Consider the following 21305-nt stretch of genomic DNA (forward strand, 5'->3'; position numbering starts at 1 on the left):
TGGGTAGGTACTATGTTTTAGGTTGCCAACATAAAATCACAACACGAGTATTTAGTAAACCAAACGGTGGACTTGTAAGGGAATAGAGGCTTAAACGCGCATATCAAGACTGAAGTACCAGGGTAGCAGAAATTGAAAGGAAGTATATGAGATGCTATGGGATAGTTTTGAGGTGAGGAGTATTCGAATATGTATGAGATGGTTTTGGGATTTTTTTTTAGTGTCGTCCAACCCAACTGATTACTTATTTGGGTTGGATTCTTCGTAGTCAAAAGTACCAGGCTAACATAAAGTGCTAGGTAAATTCGAAATTATTTCAAGATACCCTCTTTCCAAAATCTACCCTAAAACCATCTCATATACTACCTACCTTTCAATTTCTGCTACCCTGGTACTTCAGTCATATATATATGTATATAAACACCAAACTTGCATTTTTAAATAAACAATCATTATCTTTCAAATACGACCTAAATTGGATCCTACAATTTAACGCAGTAGATTCTTCGAGCATCTATTTCTCTTCCTATAATTTTGACTATAAAAAAATAGTCAAATAGAAAAATGATTTACATTTGATGTTTTTTATTTTACCTATCACTAGACTTAATTTAAGTTTCAATTTATAATAACATTAACGTCTGTAGATACCTACCTCAATTTTCGTATTAGTGGGACGAACGGAAATCGTATAAAATATCCTTGAATACGGGAATGACCCATTACTACGATTATTTCGGTGGGTTGAAATTAAACTTTTTGCAACAAAGTAAAAATAAAATGCATGTATATTTTATTAACTTTTATATTTATTTACAACACGAATACTGCAGCATCATGGTTCTTGGCCATTTTACAAAAATATCAGTTTGAATTATCTAAACATGTCTGTACAGTCTGCTTGTGGAATGTGGAAAATTTGAGTGGAATTAAAATGAATACGGAACTTATCGAACTAAGCAGAAGAAAATAACAACAAAAATAATATTAAGAATAACATTGGATTAAAAATATTCACCAACAAAAATCACACACATTACAACACTCAATTGAACTTAAAATCAAAACTTTGCTTACGATATAGTATACGAATGACTAAACAAAGTTATAAGATTGCAGGCTTCTCTAAAGTCTTATTAAAAACTAGCTTTTGCCCCGGGTTCCACTGACGTAAGAATTTCAAATACTTATTTTTTTAATGCGTTGTCCATATTGTTATTATCTGTATTGCAATTTATAATGCATTCTATTTTAATTTCCGCTGATTGGCCAGTCGTCTTTTTTATACAAACAAAAAATTTCTTATTACAACTTTCCAAAACTGTCGTAAGGAATTTGATTATATTTCATTCTCACATTACAGGCAAACTGATTATAATCACAACCATTCAAATTAGAATATAATCAGCAATTATAACTTAAACATTATGCACCAGAGATAAAACTCATCTTAAATAAAATCATAGCCTAGGACGGGCCATAATAAAATCATACCCAAGTTAGTTTTGGCAGTTCTAACCGCAAACGTATTGCGAAGAAAATATTATGATATTCATGTTAGATTTCTTAACCTATAAGGCTTGATAGCTTGGCAAAACATAGCCTAAATAAATATATTTAGATGCAGTTATATAATGCCATGTCTACTATATTGTTTTTTAAGTCCAAAGGCAAAAAAAATAAAGCGCTTGTAAATTCCATGTGACATGAATTTACAAGCGCTTTATTTTTTAGGTCTATTTTTAAATTTAAGTTCACGCTCTGTCGCCATTCTAGACTCATTTTTGCCAAACTAGAAATAAAGAATTACTTTTGAGATAATGTAATTTTATAGATATACTAGAAATATTATCATTTCATTTTTTTAAACTGCTGACTAAAGCAAAGCAAAGCAAATGTGCAATAGATTTTAAAAAAATATCATTTTATATCATGTGAGTGACATGAGGTCAAATTATTGTAAAAAAATACCTTTCTTTACAGTTGGAAGACCCCAGGCAAAGCAAAGAGCATGTAAAATATTATTAAAATATTTTAAAGTCATACTTTACATGCTGTCTTCAGATCTAAAATTGCAACCGGGAATATGGCGGCATACGTAGCAAAAATTAATCTATTGATATATATCAATTTATTTTTCCTAAATCCATCAATATTACAAGAAATTGAATATATAACACATATTATATTGCACTCATTATTATTAATAATCTTAATTTTTGTCCCAAAATAATCCTATTATTGCTTCACGAGATATATATAGATTTATTTTGTGTATGAAAATACAGATCTTTTATAATGGATCTTGTACTTCGAATGGGAAGACTTAATATGAATAAATTATACGGAACCCATCATTTGTGTGTTAAGGCAACATGAATACAGAATCATGTTCAAAATTATAAGAATTCTGTGTCAATACAGCCTAAAATAAAATTAAAAATGTATTTATATTTCTATATCGTTATTAATATCTGGACATTATGATTTCAATTTGTACCAACATATTTTACATGAATCGCGTATCTAGCCAGACTAACATTTGTTTTATTATTATTTACATCGCTATGATGAAAGATATAAAGGTGGATCCACACAAAACGAGTAGACTGTCTGTGAAAGGGCGCGCGAAATAAGAGTAAACTAATGCTATGTTTTTGGTTAGTATCATGAACTGTATTTGTTTGGCAGCTATGTCATGGATACAATATATTTTGCTATAAAAGCTGTTCAAGCATTTTTTTTTACCGTTATTAAAATCAATTTGAATTAAAAAATGGACTACATAATTTAAATGGAAACAAAACGTTTATAAACGCTAAAATACTATATTTAATCACATGTAACTTATATTGTTTCAACTTAAGTCCACATCTATTGTCTTGGCGAGCGAGGTACTACCACTCTAACCGAGCTGCTTCGCGCGTTATTGCCTCGTGCAGTTACTCGCTGTGTGTGGTCCGCCTATGCAGCCCTATCAACTTCATCAACAACTATTTTCAGTGAGGCATATTTTTTTCCACTGAAATTGTTTTTATTTTCACATTGCAGCAACATGTTCGCCAGCCTTTATTTACACTTCCGATATGTAACGTTACATAACAAACCTTATCACATGTTATTATGAAATATTTTGCACATAATACAATTAATCATAGCTTACTCTTTCTAAAATATAAAATAAGCAAAAAAAATTGGGAACAAGATAAAATAAAACATAGCCTTAAACTCAAACTCTACAAAAGATAAAAATTTGCAGATCGTAACGGTCACTACACAAAACATTTAAGATAGATAAAATAGGATGATTTGCCTCTGTCTCCTTGCTAAATTTTTATTTTATTTTATATTATGATATGAAAAAACAAACTTAGAAGAGACAGATATAGATTTAACGTTAAATAAATCCTCTAATGTTCGATGGGATAGTGGAATATGTTTGTGAGACTACTTGGAATTCCTCTTTCAATAATACAATTAAAAAATATTTTCAGTTCCAAGTATGCTTAATACAAAATTGGAAGTGATAGTACGAATTATTTTTGGAATCTTTGAAGAAATCATGATTCGAGAAGAATGTGAATTACATAAAAATTAAAAACTAAGTCTATAATAAAGACTATGGTTCTCCGCATATATGAAAATAAATGTCGATCTAAAAAATTAAAGTGAGAGCTTTATATGGCCTAAATTTATCAGGAAATTTACTTTAAGTATTATTCTTTAAAAATAATTAAAATGAGTTTACTATTCAATCATAACATTAGCAAATTTCAGCATTTCATATCTGCATTTTGAATTGCTTCATATTATATCCTCCATTTGGTCAGTCGTCATACTACATTTATACTTTTTGCTATTTCCAAACTAGCATATAAGACTAACTTTAATTAATTATTTATAAAAAACAGTTATTAAACGCCCACGTAACATACCTTTATTTTACCTCGGACGTGATTATATGATTTGATCATGTTACGTTAAAATAAAGTTATGTTATGTGCGCGTTTAATACCTGTATTATTTATAAATAGTAAAACTCAATGCGAGAGTTTAAAATCAGTTATAAACTTTAGTTTTCATCCCTTTTTATAATATTACATACGGTCTTACAAGATTAACAAAAGTGAGACACTTATTATGCAAGAAAATTTATACAAATAAGTTGATAAATTGATTCATTCAAATAGTTTTAGCTTTGCGTTGATAGATATGTTACTTTCTGCCATTCATATAAACACAGCTTACAATATTAAGAAAGCTGTTTGCAAATTTTGTATCCAATTCTTTACTAAAAACGCAAATAATTAATATAAAATTGGAAAAAAAAACAGATACTTGAAGACTAATCAGCTAACAATACTGCACTTTATCAGGACAAACGATAATTATTATTTATTTATACATAAAGCCGTGTCCACAAAAAGTTTACATACAGAGGACTACCAAAGACAAACAAGAAAAAATATAGTTTTTTTTTTATTAGAATCAAACTAATATAATTTATACAAATTTTGCTTGGTAAGCTATCTTCAGTACATAAGATTATTATAGATTTTTCAATTAACTGATGTGAACACGACATAAAGAGGCACCGCACAGGTAACTTACCGCTAGCATTCCGAATTGTGCAATAATCGACTTCAACACTAATATAACACAGTCCATATTGGCTTGCTTTATCACTAACACTTCACAAGAGTCATCATACTAGCATTTTTTACCCTAGAGAGGAGCCCAGGGTCCCACGATCCAAAAGTGGGGTAATTCAGGTATCATATAATAGTAACTTTTCAGAATCACATATGGATTGACACAATTAATTTTATAAATAGTTGTATTTATGGAACATTAAATAATCTGAAAAGTATAAGTGCTATTGTAAGAATCTATTGGATGTGTCATCATCTTGCATCGTACGCATTTTTCAGCGCAGCTGTAAAGCTGTCAAATAAATCTCAGAATTAAGATGCTATATATGAAAAATTACATTCATCAGGAACTTACTACTTCTAGACTTATTTAACTCCATTGTTGTGTTATTGTAACACATATCCTGAGATGACACATCTAGTTTACCAATTGGTCTATATGTAAAAAAACGAGCCTATTCTTTTTCTTATTCCTTGGATCGTGATTCCGCTAGTAAAAAATTTACTTCGCACTACACTATTACTTCCAAAGTCGTCCAGCACTATCGACCGTATCACATTGCACTTAAGGTATATTTTAACTTGGTCAGTGTCGCACTCGCGCTCATAGCGTGTTGAAAATGTCCCGGGCGTTATTCTTTGAGTAACGCCTGTAGGAACAGTCGCTGAATCAGCTGCCACTGAAATGAAAAGAAAGAGGACGTGAAACGTATTGCAGGACAGACGTCGAAAAATCACAGTCCTAAAGTATATTATGCCAAGTTAAAGACTCGCGAGTCTTAACTTTGGCACGCGGGTAAGGTCACCTTGTTTTACACAAATTGACTCGGGTCTGGCCTCCGCAACCTTCGCAATGTAATTAGTTGCCCGTGCGAAAGGTAAGGTTAAGACCCTAAACGGATGAGATGACATAATGTGGATAAATCGAAAGTAATATGCCTGGATTATTCCAAATGAAAAGTTGTAGTCATTGCTTACTCTTCCTGGAAAGAGGCGTGATTTTAAGGCGGTGAGGCGTAGCCAGCCCGCCACCGCTTCGCCCGTAATTTATACACAGCCTATAACACCCGCAAATAATTCACCTTTTTAATGGTGAAAAAATTTTCATCATATGTTCATTATTACCGAAGATTGGTCCTCATTTAATGTCTATATACTACGGGCGAATCTGTGGCGGGCCACTACACGGCATATACTCCAAACTTACCTTCTATTGGCCATAGCGCGCCGCCTAGCCGTCTGTCTCTGGTGTTCAAATTCAAAGTCTTCCTCAGTCAAGTTTAGTCTCTGCATATGGTACATCAGGTAGTCCTCCTGCAGCACCGCATCCGGGGGATGCCTCAGCACCTCCAAGGTCTCGCAGAGACCGGCCGCGCGTTTGCGAACCTTGGCCGGGCCTAGGGCCCCCGCTAGGATTACTAAGGCCGCTTTGAATAGTACCTGAAAATAAAATAGTTTCTATCTATACTGATTTGATAACTTTTAATGTAATTTTTTATGAATGTTTCCAACTAATTAACAATTTTAACTCTGATATTTGTTGAAATTTTTGTTCAGTAACCTATGTTTATATATATGTCACCACCAACCGAAAGATTATGGTAAGAGCACAAAGGTACCTTTCAACTCTACTAGATGGCGCTACACATAAAAACATTCTCAACCCTAATGTCAAGGCTAATAATTAAACCTAGTCTCTCACCTTGACACCTTCGCACAGGAAGCAGTCCCACACCCGCAGCAGACTGTCCCACGGGAGAGTTCTCGTCAGCGCGCAGAGGAACCACTCCGTGGCGTACAATACCGGCTCCACTTTGTGCTTCACCAGGTGGCGGTGTACGGAGGGGGCGGTACGGCGGAGGAGGGCATGGAGGATGTCACCGTCGCGCTGGAGAACCTGGAAGGAGGATAGGTAGATATATACTTCATTACACCATAAGGCTCAAACATACATAACGGCAGAAGAGAGAGATTGTAAAAAGGGCGAATAGATAAGATAATGAATGAATGAAAAAAATTATATACCGTTTATTCCGTTCCGTACTTAAACTTTCCAACTAAAATGCTTTTCACTATAAGCAAGTACAGGTCTACCACTTTTATAAGTTACATCGGCATTGTTCGACGGCGCAGAATAGTACAACCGACCGCCGAATCTGGCCGAATGAAAACATTAGTGAAATAACGAACTTATTGCTACTACATAGGATTTTAAATCCCAAAACAACAGGAGTCGTGTATCTCGCTCGTTATAAGACAAATACCGACTACCGCGAGGCCGCGACGGCGTGGCGCTCCTGCGAACTCCAGACGTGGCGCGTACGCAATTAGCCAATAGCGAACGGTTTTAATCCCGCGTTCAAATGGCGCACTATGATTGGCGCAGATATTTTCGCGCCATGACAAAAATTGATTTCTGCGCAGGTACATCGGTGTAACTTATTAAAGTGGTAGTACTGTAACCTATTTGTAAAATTGTATCTATGATTTTCAACTTTGGGGTAGACTAAATTTAGGTTCGCAGGGAAACTTAACCAATATTAATTATGATTCATGGTTACACATAAATATTCTTCCTCATCGCAAGAGCATCGGTTAGCACTCAAACTAGTTTATCAAAAATCAAAAAAGTATCATTGGTACATGCTCAAAGTAGGATTTGAACCTGTGTCCTTTCACAGGGGCGAATCACACTTTTTTGGGTAACTAACGGTTCGCCCACCGCCGCTCTTTTTTTTATGCAAATTTTTCGAGAATATGAATGTCCGTATGTATTTGTATGTATGCCTCCACATAATACACTAAGAATTTTTCTTTTATACGATAGGCTTGTAACCTGTCACTATTTGAATGTCAATTCCATCATTAAGGTACACAAATGAACGTGGCCTTTCAGTATTTTCGACATTATTTACTCTGTCTACACCCAAAGACATTAAGACGTGATATACAGTACGTCACGTACGTGTATGTTACGTAATTAATAACACAGGTAGGTACGCCATTCCAACAATTTGACCTTCACTCATCAAATATTAACCAAATCGACCCCCTGCCATTAACATTAATATTCAATTGAAAACTCAAGAGGAACCGACGTTAATTCTCCTACAATTATTGTACGGAAGTGAAAGTGTGTCGGTCTGTATGTGTGTACGCATATGGTCTATATGGAGCTCGGGGTAATGTCTTTGGTGTGCTATAATCGATATGGTGATACTTTTGTCGGCCGCTGTGGTTTATTGGTAATGTGCGTTTGAGTCACAAAGTCGAGGGTTTGAACCCTGGTTAGGCTATAATGAAACTATTCTAATTGGCCTGGGACTTAGATATTTGTCTATACGTAGAATTGCCGTAGTAAAACGTAGTATCATAAAGCCAAACAGCTGAACGTGGCTTCTTTCCTTCTTTCCGATACTGCTGGCTCTGTCTACCCCGCAAAGGAAATAGACGTGACTAAATGTATGTATGTACAAACAATATACATGACTAAATGTATATTGTTTTAATCAGGACGAAGAGTAATCTTCTGGTTGAAGAATCTTCGTCAATGGTACTTACACAATGAGCACATTTTGAGATTCTTTTTCGAACACCAAAATACAGATATAATTTCCTATGTATTGATGGTTGCCGACCTTCAAAATTTAAGATATCAGCGCAAGAGGAAGAAAAAGACTGTATGGATAAAACCTTGCTCACCTCAAGCCCAGGGTTATAGTACCCCTTCAGGTACTTATCGCTGATGCTGACGAGGCACCAGAACGCCTGGACGGCGGGCATATGCATCAATAGGAAGGCGGCCACCGGCGCCTGCGCCTGGAAGTAACCCACCTTCGGGTTCAGCACTGAATACGCCTTCAGTACTGAGAAGAGTTCTTGTTGCCTAGAGTGTAAGAAGGTAAAGTTGAGAAATATATTTTTGTCAGTGTATTCAAAGATGTTTATTTTTATTTATTTGGGAAACATACAATTATAATAACACTAACAATAAACGGGACAAATTGCATACACAGATTAAGTTAGCCCCGAAGTAAGTTCGAAACTTGTGTTACGAGATACTTCTCAACGAAATATTTTTTATAAATTATATGTAGTATACATATAATTTATAAAATATTTATACATATACTTAGATAATCATCCAAGACTCAGACCAATCAGAAAAAGTTCGTTACTCATCATGTTTTAGCCGTGCTTTGAACCCGGGACCTATTGTGCCACAGTCAAGTGCACTACCGCTGCGCCGCAGAGGCCGTCAGCTTTAGCACACCTAGGTAAACCCAGAATAAGATCTACAAAGCGCTTTCATCACCTCACAGCACTCACCCCAATCCCTCTTCCCTGATAAACATTTCGTGATACGGGAACTGCCTGTGCAGGTCTTTTCTGATGTCGTCCATACATTTGGGGTCTCCCTGGGCCTGCAGCAGCTCCTCGTATTCGTTCGGATGGTTCTGAAGCAGCAACTGACCCCCGCAGAGGTACAGCCACGCTTTAGGTCGTACCGACGCCGGTATGCCTGGGGAAATGTGTGATGGTTCACCTTTGGAATTACAGCTATACTAACCCTTCCTTAAACTATATTAACCTCTCCACTAAACTATACAAACCCTCCACTAACTCTCAGCTAATCACATTTTTTTCGGGTTCAGGGCTACAGGACGTGTAAGCCATGGTAATACATGAAAGCTAGTAACCTGTCACTATTTGAATCTCAATGCCATTATAAATAATATATTTTTTTATTTATTATTAAATTCATAAATTAATCTGAACAATGTATTCTCTCGTCCACATTTCTGTTCTAAGTTTGGATAGATGTGAAGTTGACGTTGTTGAAGAAAATGCTGCAGTGCAGTTTGTTACCGCTTCTTCTGCACTGACGCTTTGGTAGCGGCAGTAAACTAAGTTTTAAGTAATTAATTTGATGACGTCAACCAATGTTGTGAAACCAAAAGATATGCCAATTATTAAGCGATATGAAGTATACTATAATAATGAATATTTTGAATTTGAATTTGAATAAAGCCATCCAGCTGACCGTGCCTTTCAGTCTTTCCAAGACTGTTTGGCTCTTTCTACAACGCGAGGTGCAAAGACGTGACTATATGTATGTATGTCTAATATAATTCTAAATATTAATATAATAATAGATAGATAAACTCTTTATTGCACCATAAGAAAAAGAAAAACAGAAAAAAAATAATGTTACCCTTCCGGCATCTCTCGCGCACTTTCTTGTAGTTTTTACTCATGAACCCCTCCCAGTTGTTCAGCATCCGTATCCACTTCTGTTCCCGCTTCAGTATCGTGCTCGGCGATACAGTCCTCTTTCTGAAAATAAAATATATACTGTCTTTATTTGATACGCAATTCAGCTGAACGTGGTCTCACAGTCTTTGCCAGACTCTGTTTAAACCCCTTGAGTATAAAGACGTAATTATATAGTTGTATCGTGTGGTTCCCGTCATTTAAGAATAGGATCAGGGAATAGGCAACCTGATCTCCTCTCCAGCTAATCGGTAATCGAACAGGTAAGTGTGGCCGAATCAAAAAGTGTGATAGACACTGATGCCTTTGCAGTCTTTGCGAGACTGTTGGCTCTGCCTACCCGGCATGGAATATAGACGTCATTATTTGCATGTATGTATGTCAAAATTGAATCCAAGACTCGTTCATTCAAAATAGAAAACAGTACCTACACAAACACCGGAACTTTACCATTTGGTGGCAGCGCTGCGGGCGTGTTAGGTCACCGGCCGAGGATACCGCTCATTAGAACTATCTAGATTCAATTTGCACTTCTGCTCTTCAACACTCGATGCGTAACGTAGGTTATGAATAACCAGCTTTCGCCATGAGCTATGCTAACTATTGCTGGATTCCCAGTAGGAATAACTAAAAAGGAGCCCAGCCCATGTGAATTTCCAAGGTCTAAACTAAATATATTAGCTGAATTAAATATTTGGTTCGAAGTTTCATTATAATCGGTTCTGACTTTACAGTAACAGGATGTTATCAATAAGAATTGGGATTTAAAAGAAATAGGATAATCGCATTTTCTGGTTACGATCGTGTGTATGTTTTCTGAACCGCGATAATAAGTCTGTCCGCGCAGCATGGTACGCGTGACCATATACTTATGCGCGCGATTTTATCGCGCAGAACACTATCGCTATCCCGTTCCCTGTCATAATATAAAGCGAAACAGCGATAGTTTTTCACGCGATAAAAACGGCGTCGCTCGTGCCATGCTACGGGGACAGGTGTCTCCTTAGATACGAGTAGCAGAAGCAACAAAGACCAACGCAAGAAGTTTAATGGATTCTCCGTACATTTTCCTTGGGTCATGAAAACTAGCGCATCCTCCTGGCATTAGACCCGGTTGCGGCCTCAACTCTCTGGAGAGGAGCCCGGGGTTACCAAAGTAACGACAACAAATATAAGAAGAATAACAAACTTAATATTCAACCTAATATAATATTTTTAGTATGACAATGAAATTTGGCCGTAGATTCTTTCATAACTATTGTGGAGGCAAATAATGAAAGAAGTATTAATTTAATGTTGGGAACCATGCTGTTTATAGTATATACATACATGTATCTCATTCCTCATCATTTAACAGACAGATTTAAAGACAGACATACAGCGCCGGAACTCAACTATTTGGTAGTAAAAGCATGCTGCATTGGTTCAAGGATGCCGTACCGCCCATTAGAACTATTGTGTGATATTTAACATGTCATTGGCCATGTGGTGGTTTATAATGATAATAATATTTATTTCAATAATTGAGTACCTACCTTATGGGATATATTTGACTAGCTGTGCCCGCAACTTCGTCCGCGTGGAATAGTTATTATGGCCCTCAAGAATGAATGATTTTGCCCGTTTTCTTTTTCACATTTTCCATTATTTCTTTACTCCTTATAGTTGCAGGAAGCCTGCACATTCACGACTATTGGATGGTGTGACCATTATCGATCCAATATGGTTTAGGTTTATCTGCAAAGGTTGAGGTCAGATGGGAGTCGCTTCGTGTAAAAGCCTGACTCACCCAATCCAGGATCCATGGTCAAAGGCATACCCCGGGTTCTCTCTAGAATGGTAAGGATGGGAACGGGACCTAAAGCCAGGAGGAAGAAGATGGTGCTATATGATCCTAAATGAGCATCGGGAGTCGCATGGTTAAGGTGACCGGGTAAGATTTGTGAACAGTGCGCGTGAACGCGTGGAGGCCATGTTTAACTTCATAATCAACTCGTTAGTTCGCAACGAATCAATTTTATAAAACATTTTATATTTTAACCATGCCTTTAATTTTTGTAGTTATTATTGTATTATTCGGATAACGATTATGAAATTTATTTATTAAAGTGCATATCAGTTGACCTAACACCACATAACCACAACACACCAATTGTGAACTCTGCAATCCTGTGACTGTTAACCGGGGCGGGTCACCAGTATACCAAAAATAAGTTCAAATGTATCCTGAACATGCTACAAAGGAAATAAGCACTTTCACCCAGTTAATGCAACATCCATGATAGCTGGGCTAGGCTCCCCTAAAGTGGGTCACGAAGTTCAAGCGAGAGTAGGAATTTTTTGACCAGTCCTGGATCGTGGGGTCAGAGGTGGATTCCCGCGTCTCCTCCAAAAGTTCAGAAGAAAAACGCAACTAATTTAAAAAGGAATTTTTTTATAAATAAATTTGTTTTATTTATACTTTACTAAGATTACCTATACCGTAGAACACATAATTATAAAAGAAATTGAGCATTTTATAAAAGTTATAGGTTCCCCTAAAATCTATTCCTGTAAAAGTCGGGCGCCTGAAATAGGTTTCGTAGGAAACCTGTAACACTGGCCCCCATTATCCCACTAATGTATAGGTTACCATAGAATTCATTCTTTATGTAATCTAGCTGCGTCCCACCCGTAAAATTTTGGGATAAAAATTACCCTATATGTTATATTTAATATGTAAAAGTGTAACATTAATCTTTCACTCAGAAACTGCTGAATCGATTTTCATGAAATAGGGCAGTTAAATAGGTAAAGTTTCAGCCGTCAGTGCTAGGCAGAAATTTGTGAGGATGTATGTATTATATTAGATTATCATATAGATCGCAATTTTAATATAAATAAGATCATAACAGGGAAAGTAAGTTTGTTTGTTGTATCTTCTCAAATAATCCTCTGAAACGATCTCGAAAATCTGTATACATATAGTGTGAGTAGGTACGGAAAGCATATTATGAAGTACTTTTCATGAAACCGCGGTCGAAAGCTAGTTGGGAATAACTTATATATTCTCATTTCTATGGCTATGACATATGCTACCCTCTCTATCGCCTTTATATACAAATATACTGTATTGATCGTATGTTTATGATGTATGAACACGTGCGTACTGTACGGCGCGTGATACAGGATATCCGGATACTATATTTGGAGTCCTCAATAGGGTACCATATGGTCCATATCTTCTGACAAACGTTTAGACAAACATAAAAATCGTAAAAGGCGAAGCGTAGTCTTCTAAACAGCTGAATAGGTTTACAGAGTAAGGACTTTAGTATAAACTGTCCACAATATCCAATTTTTTGGTAAAAATCATGATGGTTGGCGGTTGTGTGTTTATATTATATTGGAAGTAGTCCATTCTGTATAGATTGTTGTATTTATGACCATAAATACGTTCATAGAGTTATAAATTTTGCACGTCATGAAAAGTAATAAACCACGATTCGATTCGTGTAATTTTTACCGCGTGAAATATGCAGCGAATTATGAATACCTTTTTCCATTCCGCAATAGTTGCTATACTTTTGATATTGCTAAACAAAAGATACTACAATTTGATACGGACATGTACCAGCTAAGACTGACAACAAGTGTTCATTCTATGTATGTAAAAAAAATAATATAAGAGATCCAGAACCATTCCCATTTTCATAATTCAGTACTCTTGCACGTTTATATAAGTATTTGGAATTGACGAAATTCCAGACGGAAGATCAAACACAGGTATACCATTTTACGCGAGCTACAAGTCGCGGGTAACAGTTATTAATCGTAATATCGAAATCAAACAAGTATTTTTTGGAATTATAACACCTACACCTATCGATTTACCTCGCAATCTAACCCCAAATGTCGCAATATCAATGATAATGATATGAATCAACAGGATATACAATGTCATTACGTTATATTTTTATATGTACAGTCAGCGGCAAATGTTCGTCACGTAAGAGCTTCAGTGATGTTGCCCTTAGGTTAAGAAAAGCGTTGTGCGCATATGAAATCTCTTTCTCTTCCCGTGCAGGTTGTAATTAAGTCAATCAAGTTTATTATCCTTTCTAAGGTTTCGTTTATTTTGTTTAATGATGCTACTCTTTAAATTCCTTTTGTTTTTTTCGCCAAAATGCTATAAGTCTTATAAACTTGGGATACTTTTAGGCGATGGGCTAAGGTTAGCAACCTGCCATTATTTGAATCTCAATTCCATCGGTAAGCCACACAGCTGAACGTGGCTTTTCATTCTTTTCATGACTGTTGGCTCTGTCTACCGCACAAGGGAATATAGACATATGCATGTATAGATAGATATACATCTGATTTCTTCATTTTGGTAAAATTTTGAACTTTTGGAAAAAAATAATGGGTATTCTATGATTGTATGGAATTTCTGTGATAAACGGGACTAATTTCCAGGCCGGAGTCCAATTTTGATGCGCCTGACTGTACTTTTTACATTACTTACTGAAATAATCGCCGCATGGGGCAGACAGACACACAAACGGAACAGCTGGGCAAATACACATAAGAAATTTCAAATACTAAGTTAAAAACTTTTGTTAAAAATCGCTGTATGGTGGCTGAAATATCTGCTTGAATTATTAAATAGGCTTGTAGGTTCGGTATACATTCGAAACAACGAAGAAAATTTATTCCTGAAAAAAAGCTATGTGGTACCTTTTTATGTGGTTATTCTTCTTTGGGGAAATGTTAGAAAATGTACAAAAAGTAGTAGTACTTTTCAAGTTGCTGTGTCTCACACACAATAATTTTATAAATTACATCTAATTTATTACGGGATACTTTTTTAAAGAGTATGCATTGTTCCGCAAACCACATACGGCTTATGTTTATGTATGTTATTATGTAAAAATAAGCTGAAAATGTAACGGTAAAAAGTAATTATTAAAAAAAGTTTTTTTGTGTTTCGTTTATTTTGTTTAATGTTGCTACTCTTTAAATTCATTTTTTTTTTTTTCGCCAAAATTGTATAAGTCTTGTAAACTAGGGATTCTTCTTTAAGACAATGGACTAACAACTTATCACTATTAAAATCTAAATTCATCATTAAGCAATAAATATGAACGTTCCTAGTCTTCTACATCGTAAGGGACAAAGACGTAATGTGAGAAAGATAAAATAGAATAAAAAACCAGAAATTGTCAATAGATTTCCAATGCACAAAAGAATGCAACCTACAGTGAAAATGCGGAAATCGTCTCCAGTAAGAAATGGGGGAAACCTCATTCCTTTTGCAACGCAACAAAAACTGTTTTATAGGAAATGCTTTTTATAGAACTGCCACGTAACGTAACGCTGTGGAAAGGGAATTCCGGATTCCGGAATATATTGCTTAGTGTGCTCACCACTGGATTCATGATTTAATGCTCCCGAGTATAGCTATTGGTATTTTATTTTTCGTTAGGTATAATCAAACTCACGACTATTATTTTTATCGAACACCTGTTTTAGGAAGGTTTAAGGTGTAATTTATCAAATACGTGTAGAGTTAGTATGATGAATGACCATTGGTAGAGAAAACCTGATACTGTACCAAACCAACTGACGACGCAAAGAATTTTATTTTCTAACCACCTTCAAACAAATTTGTGATTGTCAGTTCGACCTGTATACGTAATATTACGTATGTATGATTGTCGGCGATTATCTCGCGTTTCGCTGAACCGATTTTGATGCGGTTTTCAGTAAAGTGTTTGTTACACTTAGTGTAAGGTTTTAAGAAATTCTTACAAAATCCAAAAAAGGGAAATAAAAGTTATCAATTATCCATTGGATACAATTAAAATTTTAGAAACATGTACAAGTCAAACCTCTAACACCGTATTTTGGAGGTGTTTAAAAAATAAACACACCCCAATATCCAATGGGACTCTACTTGACACTGAAATATACAATCCCGTTAACAACGTGACAGCATGACTTAGATCCCGCGGGAACGAAAGTACCGTTGACAAAACAGCTAAGGGGAAACACGTTAAACACTTAATGCATGTAAATGTATTTCAATGACTAAGACTATAATAATACCAACTATTATTTTAAAAATATATATTTTAAATTATGGGCCGTGTGGTTACCGGAACCAATAGAAAAAGAATATGACCACTCCATCTCTTTGCCATGGATGTCATACATACATATGTATAATCCCGTCTATATCCCTTTCGGGGCTATTTAGTCTTAGAATTCTGTGAGTGTTGTAGTTAGCTGAACGTGGCCTTTCAGTCTTTTGATCACTGTTGGCTCTGTCTACCCTGCAAGTAATATGGACGTGATAATAAGCATCAAAAACAAAGTTAAGTACTTATTTACTAAAATCTCCCAGACCTCGAACATAACAATGTTGGTGTTGCCAATAAAACTGTTAATTTATACACAAAGATATTATAATTATTTGTTGAGGCATTAAGTCTAATATTCATCGATAACTTTATAGCAACCTACTAACTACAACATCCACAGAATTCTAAGTCTAAATATAGTTATCATATACATTTTACTACTAATAAATCTTCAACATGACTGATTGATGACTGAACGCTGGATCTACTTGAGGATTCCCTAAAATTAAACAATATAAATATTTTTTCGATAGTATTAAGTTGTTTTATGTTAAACTAATTTTATAAAAGGCTTGTTAAATTTGATTTACCTAATTAAAATGTAACATATTTTAACTAATGTAAACTCTTTCCCTGTTTGTTTTTTGTGTAAACCCAATGTGGAATAGCACCCATATTTCTTTTTATCTTATTATATATACTGCATTGTATTCTGTTATGTATGTGTGATAAAAAAATATTCCTACGGGAAGAAAAATAAACTGGATTTTTCTATTTAAATGATCCGACTAACAGACTAAGCAGTTAGCTAAAGTTTGCAAATTACATTCTTTAGGAATTATAGGGGCAAACTAAGAGAGGGTATTACGTAAACCACCAAGGGGCTGGGAAATATACCAACGTGGGCAGAAAATATTGGCGATAATGTGGTGGCATGTATGTGTTTATAAAATGCTTATTGCTTAGAAGTCCATGAACATCCATGAGCATATTAAGTGTCAAAAAATAGCATCGTAATTTGGAAACTACTTATACCTTTATAACTTTTTATTGTTTTAGCCAAATTTATTTTCACAATAACAAATTATAATTACATTACAATTGTTTACAAAATTACAATAGAAGGTGTGAGAATATTTGGAAAGAACAATAGCAACAGGTTACACTGTGTTATTATTTGTATATCTTTATATTCGACTGCTGTGGCATGTAAGCCTCGCAATGGTTGACGCCATTTTGGTTCAATTTATATTCCGGCTTGTATACTTATATCCATACATACAATTACGTCTTTATTCCTTGGTGGGAAGATAGAGCCAATACCATTGAAAAGATTGAAAGGCCAAGTTCTGTTTTGTATGGCTTAATGATTATACTTAATTACTCACATTTATTGAATAAGCTTTTATTCTTTATGTAAATTTTACATTACAAAAGCCCACATTGTATAATTACAGTCAAAATGTATGGCTTTATTGATAGATAATTCTAATTACATCTTAATATTACTAAAATAACAGCAATAATGCTTAGTAGTAACTAAAACATATATTTACATACATACCTACATATAAACACGTCTATTTCCCTTGCGGGGTAGACAGAGACAACTTGAAAAGACTGATAGGTCATGTTTAACTGTTTGGCTTAATTATAGAATTGAGATTATTTACATTCCAACCTTATAGGTAATCATAATCCAATAATATGAAAGAGTTTTGATAATCAAAAAGGAGTGTACTACATACTACTGATTATGATAATGTTTGCCAATAGATAAACCGGCATAAGGTGAGTCAAAATTTACTTTATAGTTTTAATAAAAATATATATTTAGGAACTTCTTCTTTTTATGTAAGACTGTTTCCGCACAAAAAAAAGTAAAAGTGAGCCCAACTAAAGAAAGGCATTATATTATTTATTTGAAGTCACACATAAAGGAAGAGTTGAATGAAGTGTTGTTACTGATGTAAACAGTGCACTGATTTATAAAGATAAGAGAATATTATCCAGAATAGAAGATGCACATAATAAAAGTTATGTGGTAAACTTATTAATCTTAATTTTCTTCCTAATTTATTGGTATATTTTTTTAATTTTATTACTAAAATGCCAATGTGAGGCAGTCAATTTATTATTTTTTAAACATTAACAAAAATATAACATACTTACATTAAACTTAATAAAAAAAATGTAGATGAATTGTTAAATAAATATCTACATATATATATCTATAGATCTATTTCCCTTGCAGGGTAGACAAAGCCATCAGTCTTAAAAAGACTTAAAGGCCATCAGCTGTATGGCTTAGTAATGAAATACAAATTTGAATAATACATATTTTTAAATCATCATCATAAAACTCAGTTAATGAACAAAGAAAGTTAAATTAATTAGACTTTCACTGTGGTCACGGACTTGCAAATGACATGGCTTTATGTATGAAAGTAAATATTACCAGCAGTGAATGCGAATTTGTTAATGTATGTATATAATGAATACAAATTCAAATGGAACTTGTTCGATAAATTAACTCTATAAAAATTTCTTTATAGTATAACATTTATTGAATGTTTACATCCAATTTACAACATCTATGACTCTGTATGATTGTCTAGAAATGCTTTGTCAGCATGAATACATATACATACACATCAACACGCACATACATGTGCCATGTGGTTCCCTGCACCAATAGAAAAAGGAATAGGACTACTAAATCTCTTTCCCATGGATTTCAATTTAAGGCAACTATGGGATAGGCTTGTAAATTTAGGATTCCTCTTGTAGGGGATAGCCTAGCAACCTGACACTATTTGAATCTCAATTCTATCATTAAGATGAACAGCTGGATGTGGTCTTTCAGTCTTTTTAAGACTGTTAGCTCTGTCAACCCCATAAGGAATATAGACATGATTATATGTATGTATAAATGTTAGGCAGTGATGTGAGGGTTAGGCAGAGACTACATCTTTCCATTTGCCACAATGCCTGCATATTTTTTCGCTTCATTCACAATCATAACTTTTTTCTTGCAAGCTTGCCAGATTCAGATACTCTGACCTTCTGCCAAGACAGGACATCGTTTATTTGATCAAGGTATATTTGACTATGCTTCTCTACTTCAACATTCAAATTATTATTACATGAATGTTAATTTTTAAAAACACTATTTTTGTTTATCTCTTTGTATGTAATTTTTGATTAATTCCATACCTGGTGTAATATGTTCACATCTGACAATAATAATAATCAAGCCTTAACAAAGTTACAAAATTCCAAGGTAATTAGATAGGTATCCAATTATCAAAACATCATGTTGATTGTGTCACACCTTAGCATGAAGGTATTGTAACCAGCATAATCTTATTACGGCAAGTGTTATTACACAATCTGGTAGATACTTAGCATGTAAAGATAAACTTACGGTTCTGGACTGTACTGAGCACCTCCGAAGAAACCGTGGCGATCCGGCTGGGTGGTCACTGATGAACATATCGAAGTCGTATCGGCCAACTCACTCCTATCACCACCACCACTTTTGACACTCTTTTGTAGCGACATTATTTACAAATTCAACCACCGCGATTACTTTTTTCTATGTAACATACCGCACTCCTTAAGATAGAAGCCAGGTTAGTGGGCGTACAAATTAATTACAAAACATGTAACTGTTCCATACGTTCACGCCCGTCCGCGAAAATAACACTCTTACATGATAGGCACGCTCAGTTGTGGGTTACGCCGCATTATACAAAAATCGACACATAGTAACAAATTATAAACCAGGTATTGAATTGTGCGAAGAATAATAAAATATACGATAAAAACTCTTCATGAAAAATCAACCCAAACGTGTGGGTGGGCGACAGAGAACAACATACGTCATTTTTTTAGTGATGTCCACAAAACTAAACAAAGCACGAAGCACCTAATGTCAAGTTAACTGTAAGTGAATATCTCGATTTAACGTTAATCGATTTGTGTACTAAGGAATCGATTAAGTATGTAATTGAAGTGTTGCCATTACAAAACTGTCATGTGTCAGTTGTCAATGTTGTCATTGTCACTGTCATTTGTCAGTTTGCAAAGATTTCTGATCAAATCAAAATCAAAGCAAATTTTGATTTTGAGGATTTTGAGGTTACAAGTAAAGTTATTAATTATTATCTATTGTTTTAGTTTCGAAGATAAATAAAGATGAATGTTGTTAAAAAAATATTTTCTGGTCCACTATTATGTAGATTAAATTCAAGTTTTGCAACTGAATTTGTAAACAGGAATCCAAGGAATTTAGAGAAAATCAGGATAGCTCGTAAACCCGATGGATACCACCTGGATAAACCTGGAAGAAAGTTTTGGCATAAGTAAGCTGTTTAAGTTTCATTCTGGGACTCTAGCCGTTGTGGAAAGCGTTGCTGTTTAACTTTTAGGTGAAAAGATTTACATAGACCTTATCACAAAGGTTACCCACCACAATCATCTCAACCCTGAATCCGCTGTAATTAATCAAGAAATGTTTGGGAAAATGAAGTACAATAAATCAAGGACACACCTGACTATCTTCTGGTGTTCTTACTTATTTTTTATTTCAGATTGGTGCTCACACCGACCAAAAGGACTGTCACAGCACAAGTAGTACACTATCTGAATGGGCCAGTCATTGAGGCTAAAACATCAGAATGGGCTCTACGCAAACAATTATACAGTATCAATGACACAAGTGCCTACATTAACTTGGGTCGAGTTTTCGCACAACGGTGCCTAGAATTTGGCATCAGTGAAATGTATTGTGATATCAAGCCTGTGAAAGGTGGAAAGACAGAAAAATTTCTAAAGGAAGTTGTTGAAGGCGGAATAAAATTAGAAGAATGTGAAGTTTATAAAAAATCTAATCCATGGGACTGGAATAGGCCTGAAAAACCTTGGGAGGTCACTGAAGAATAGTAGTATTTATTTGTATTGTTAATTAATAAATTTAGAATTCCCAACATGGTTTGGAAATCCAATAATGTCCTTCCTATTCCTTAAACCACTTATTCAATGGTGCATTGATTATTATATCTTAGGAAAAATAACAATAATAATCTATTGACCAAGGCTATAAAAGGATTGTAACCAGTTCTATTATTTGTCAAGTGTTGTATTCTGTCTGGCTCTGTAGGACAGAATTATTTCTCATTCCTAAAAAACCTTATCCTCCCATTGTGCCACTTAGCACAGGTAGAAATGCACTCTTTCTCCCTGAGCAGCCTCT

General features: G+C 34.8%; 2 protein-coding genes across 2 annotated transcripts; one reads left to right on the forward strand and one right to left on the reverse strand.

The window, feature by feature from the left end:
* Positions 1–789: 789 nt before the first annotated feature.
* LOC106129989 (TBC1 domain family member whacked) lies at positions 790–19959 on the reverse strand. Its single transcript, XM_013328725.2, has 7 exons — positions 19476–19959; positions 9868–9989; positions 8982–9174; positions 8355–8538; positions 6355–6549; positions 5860–6092; positions 790–5332 (listed from the first exon to the last, which is right to left on the reverse strand). The coding sequence occupies exons 1-7, from the start codon at positions 19610–19612 to the stop codon at positions 5323–5325; spliced, it is 1074 nt and encodes a 357-aa protein (XP_013184179.1). The 5' UTR covers positions 19613–19959; the 3' UTR covers positions 790–5322.
* A 189-nt stretch (positions 19960–20148) lies between these two features.
* Positions 20149–21039, forward strand: LOC106129990 (large ribosomal subunit protein uL18m). Its single transcript, XM_013328727.2, has 2 exons — positions 20149–20415; positions 20644–21039. Exons 1-2 carry the CDS (start codon positions 20249–20251, stop codon positions 20993–20995), a joined length of 519 nt encoding a protein of 172 aa, XP_013184181.1. The 5' UTR covers positions 20149–20248; the 3' UTR covers positions 20996–21039.
* The last annotated feature ends 266 nt before the right edge of the window (positions 21040–21305 follow it).

This window comes from Amyelois transitella, chromosome 22 (assembly GCF_032362555.1).
Source record: "Amyelois transitella isolate CPQ chromosome 22, ilAmyTran1.1, whole genome shotgun sequence".
NCBI classification, from domain to species: Eukaryota; Metazoa; Arthropoda; class Insecta; order Lepidoptera; family Pyralidae; genus Amyelois; species Amyelois transitella.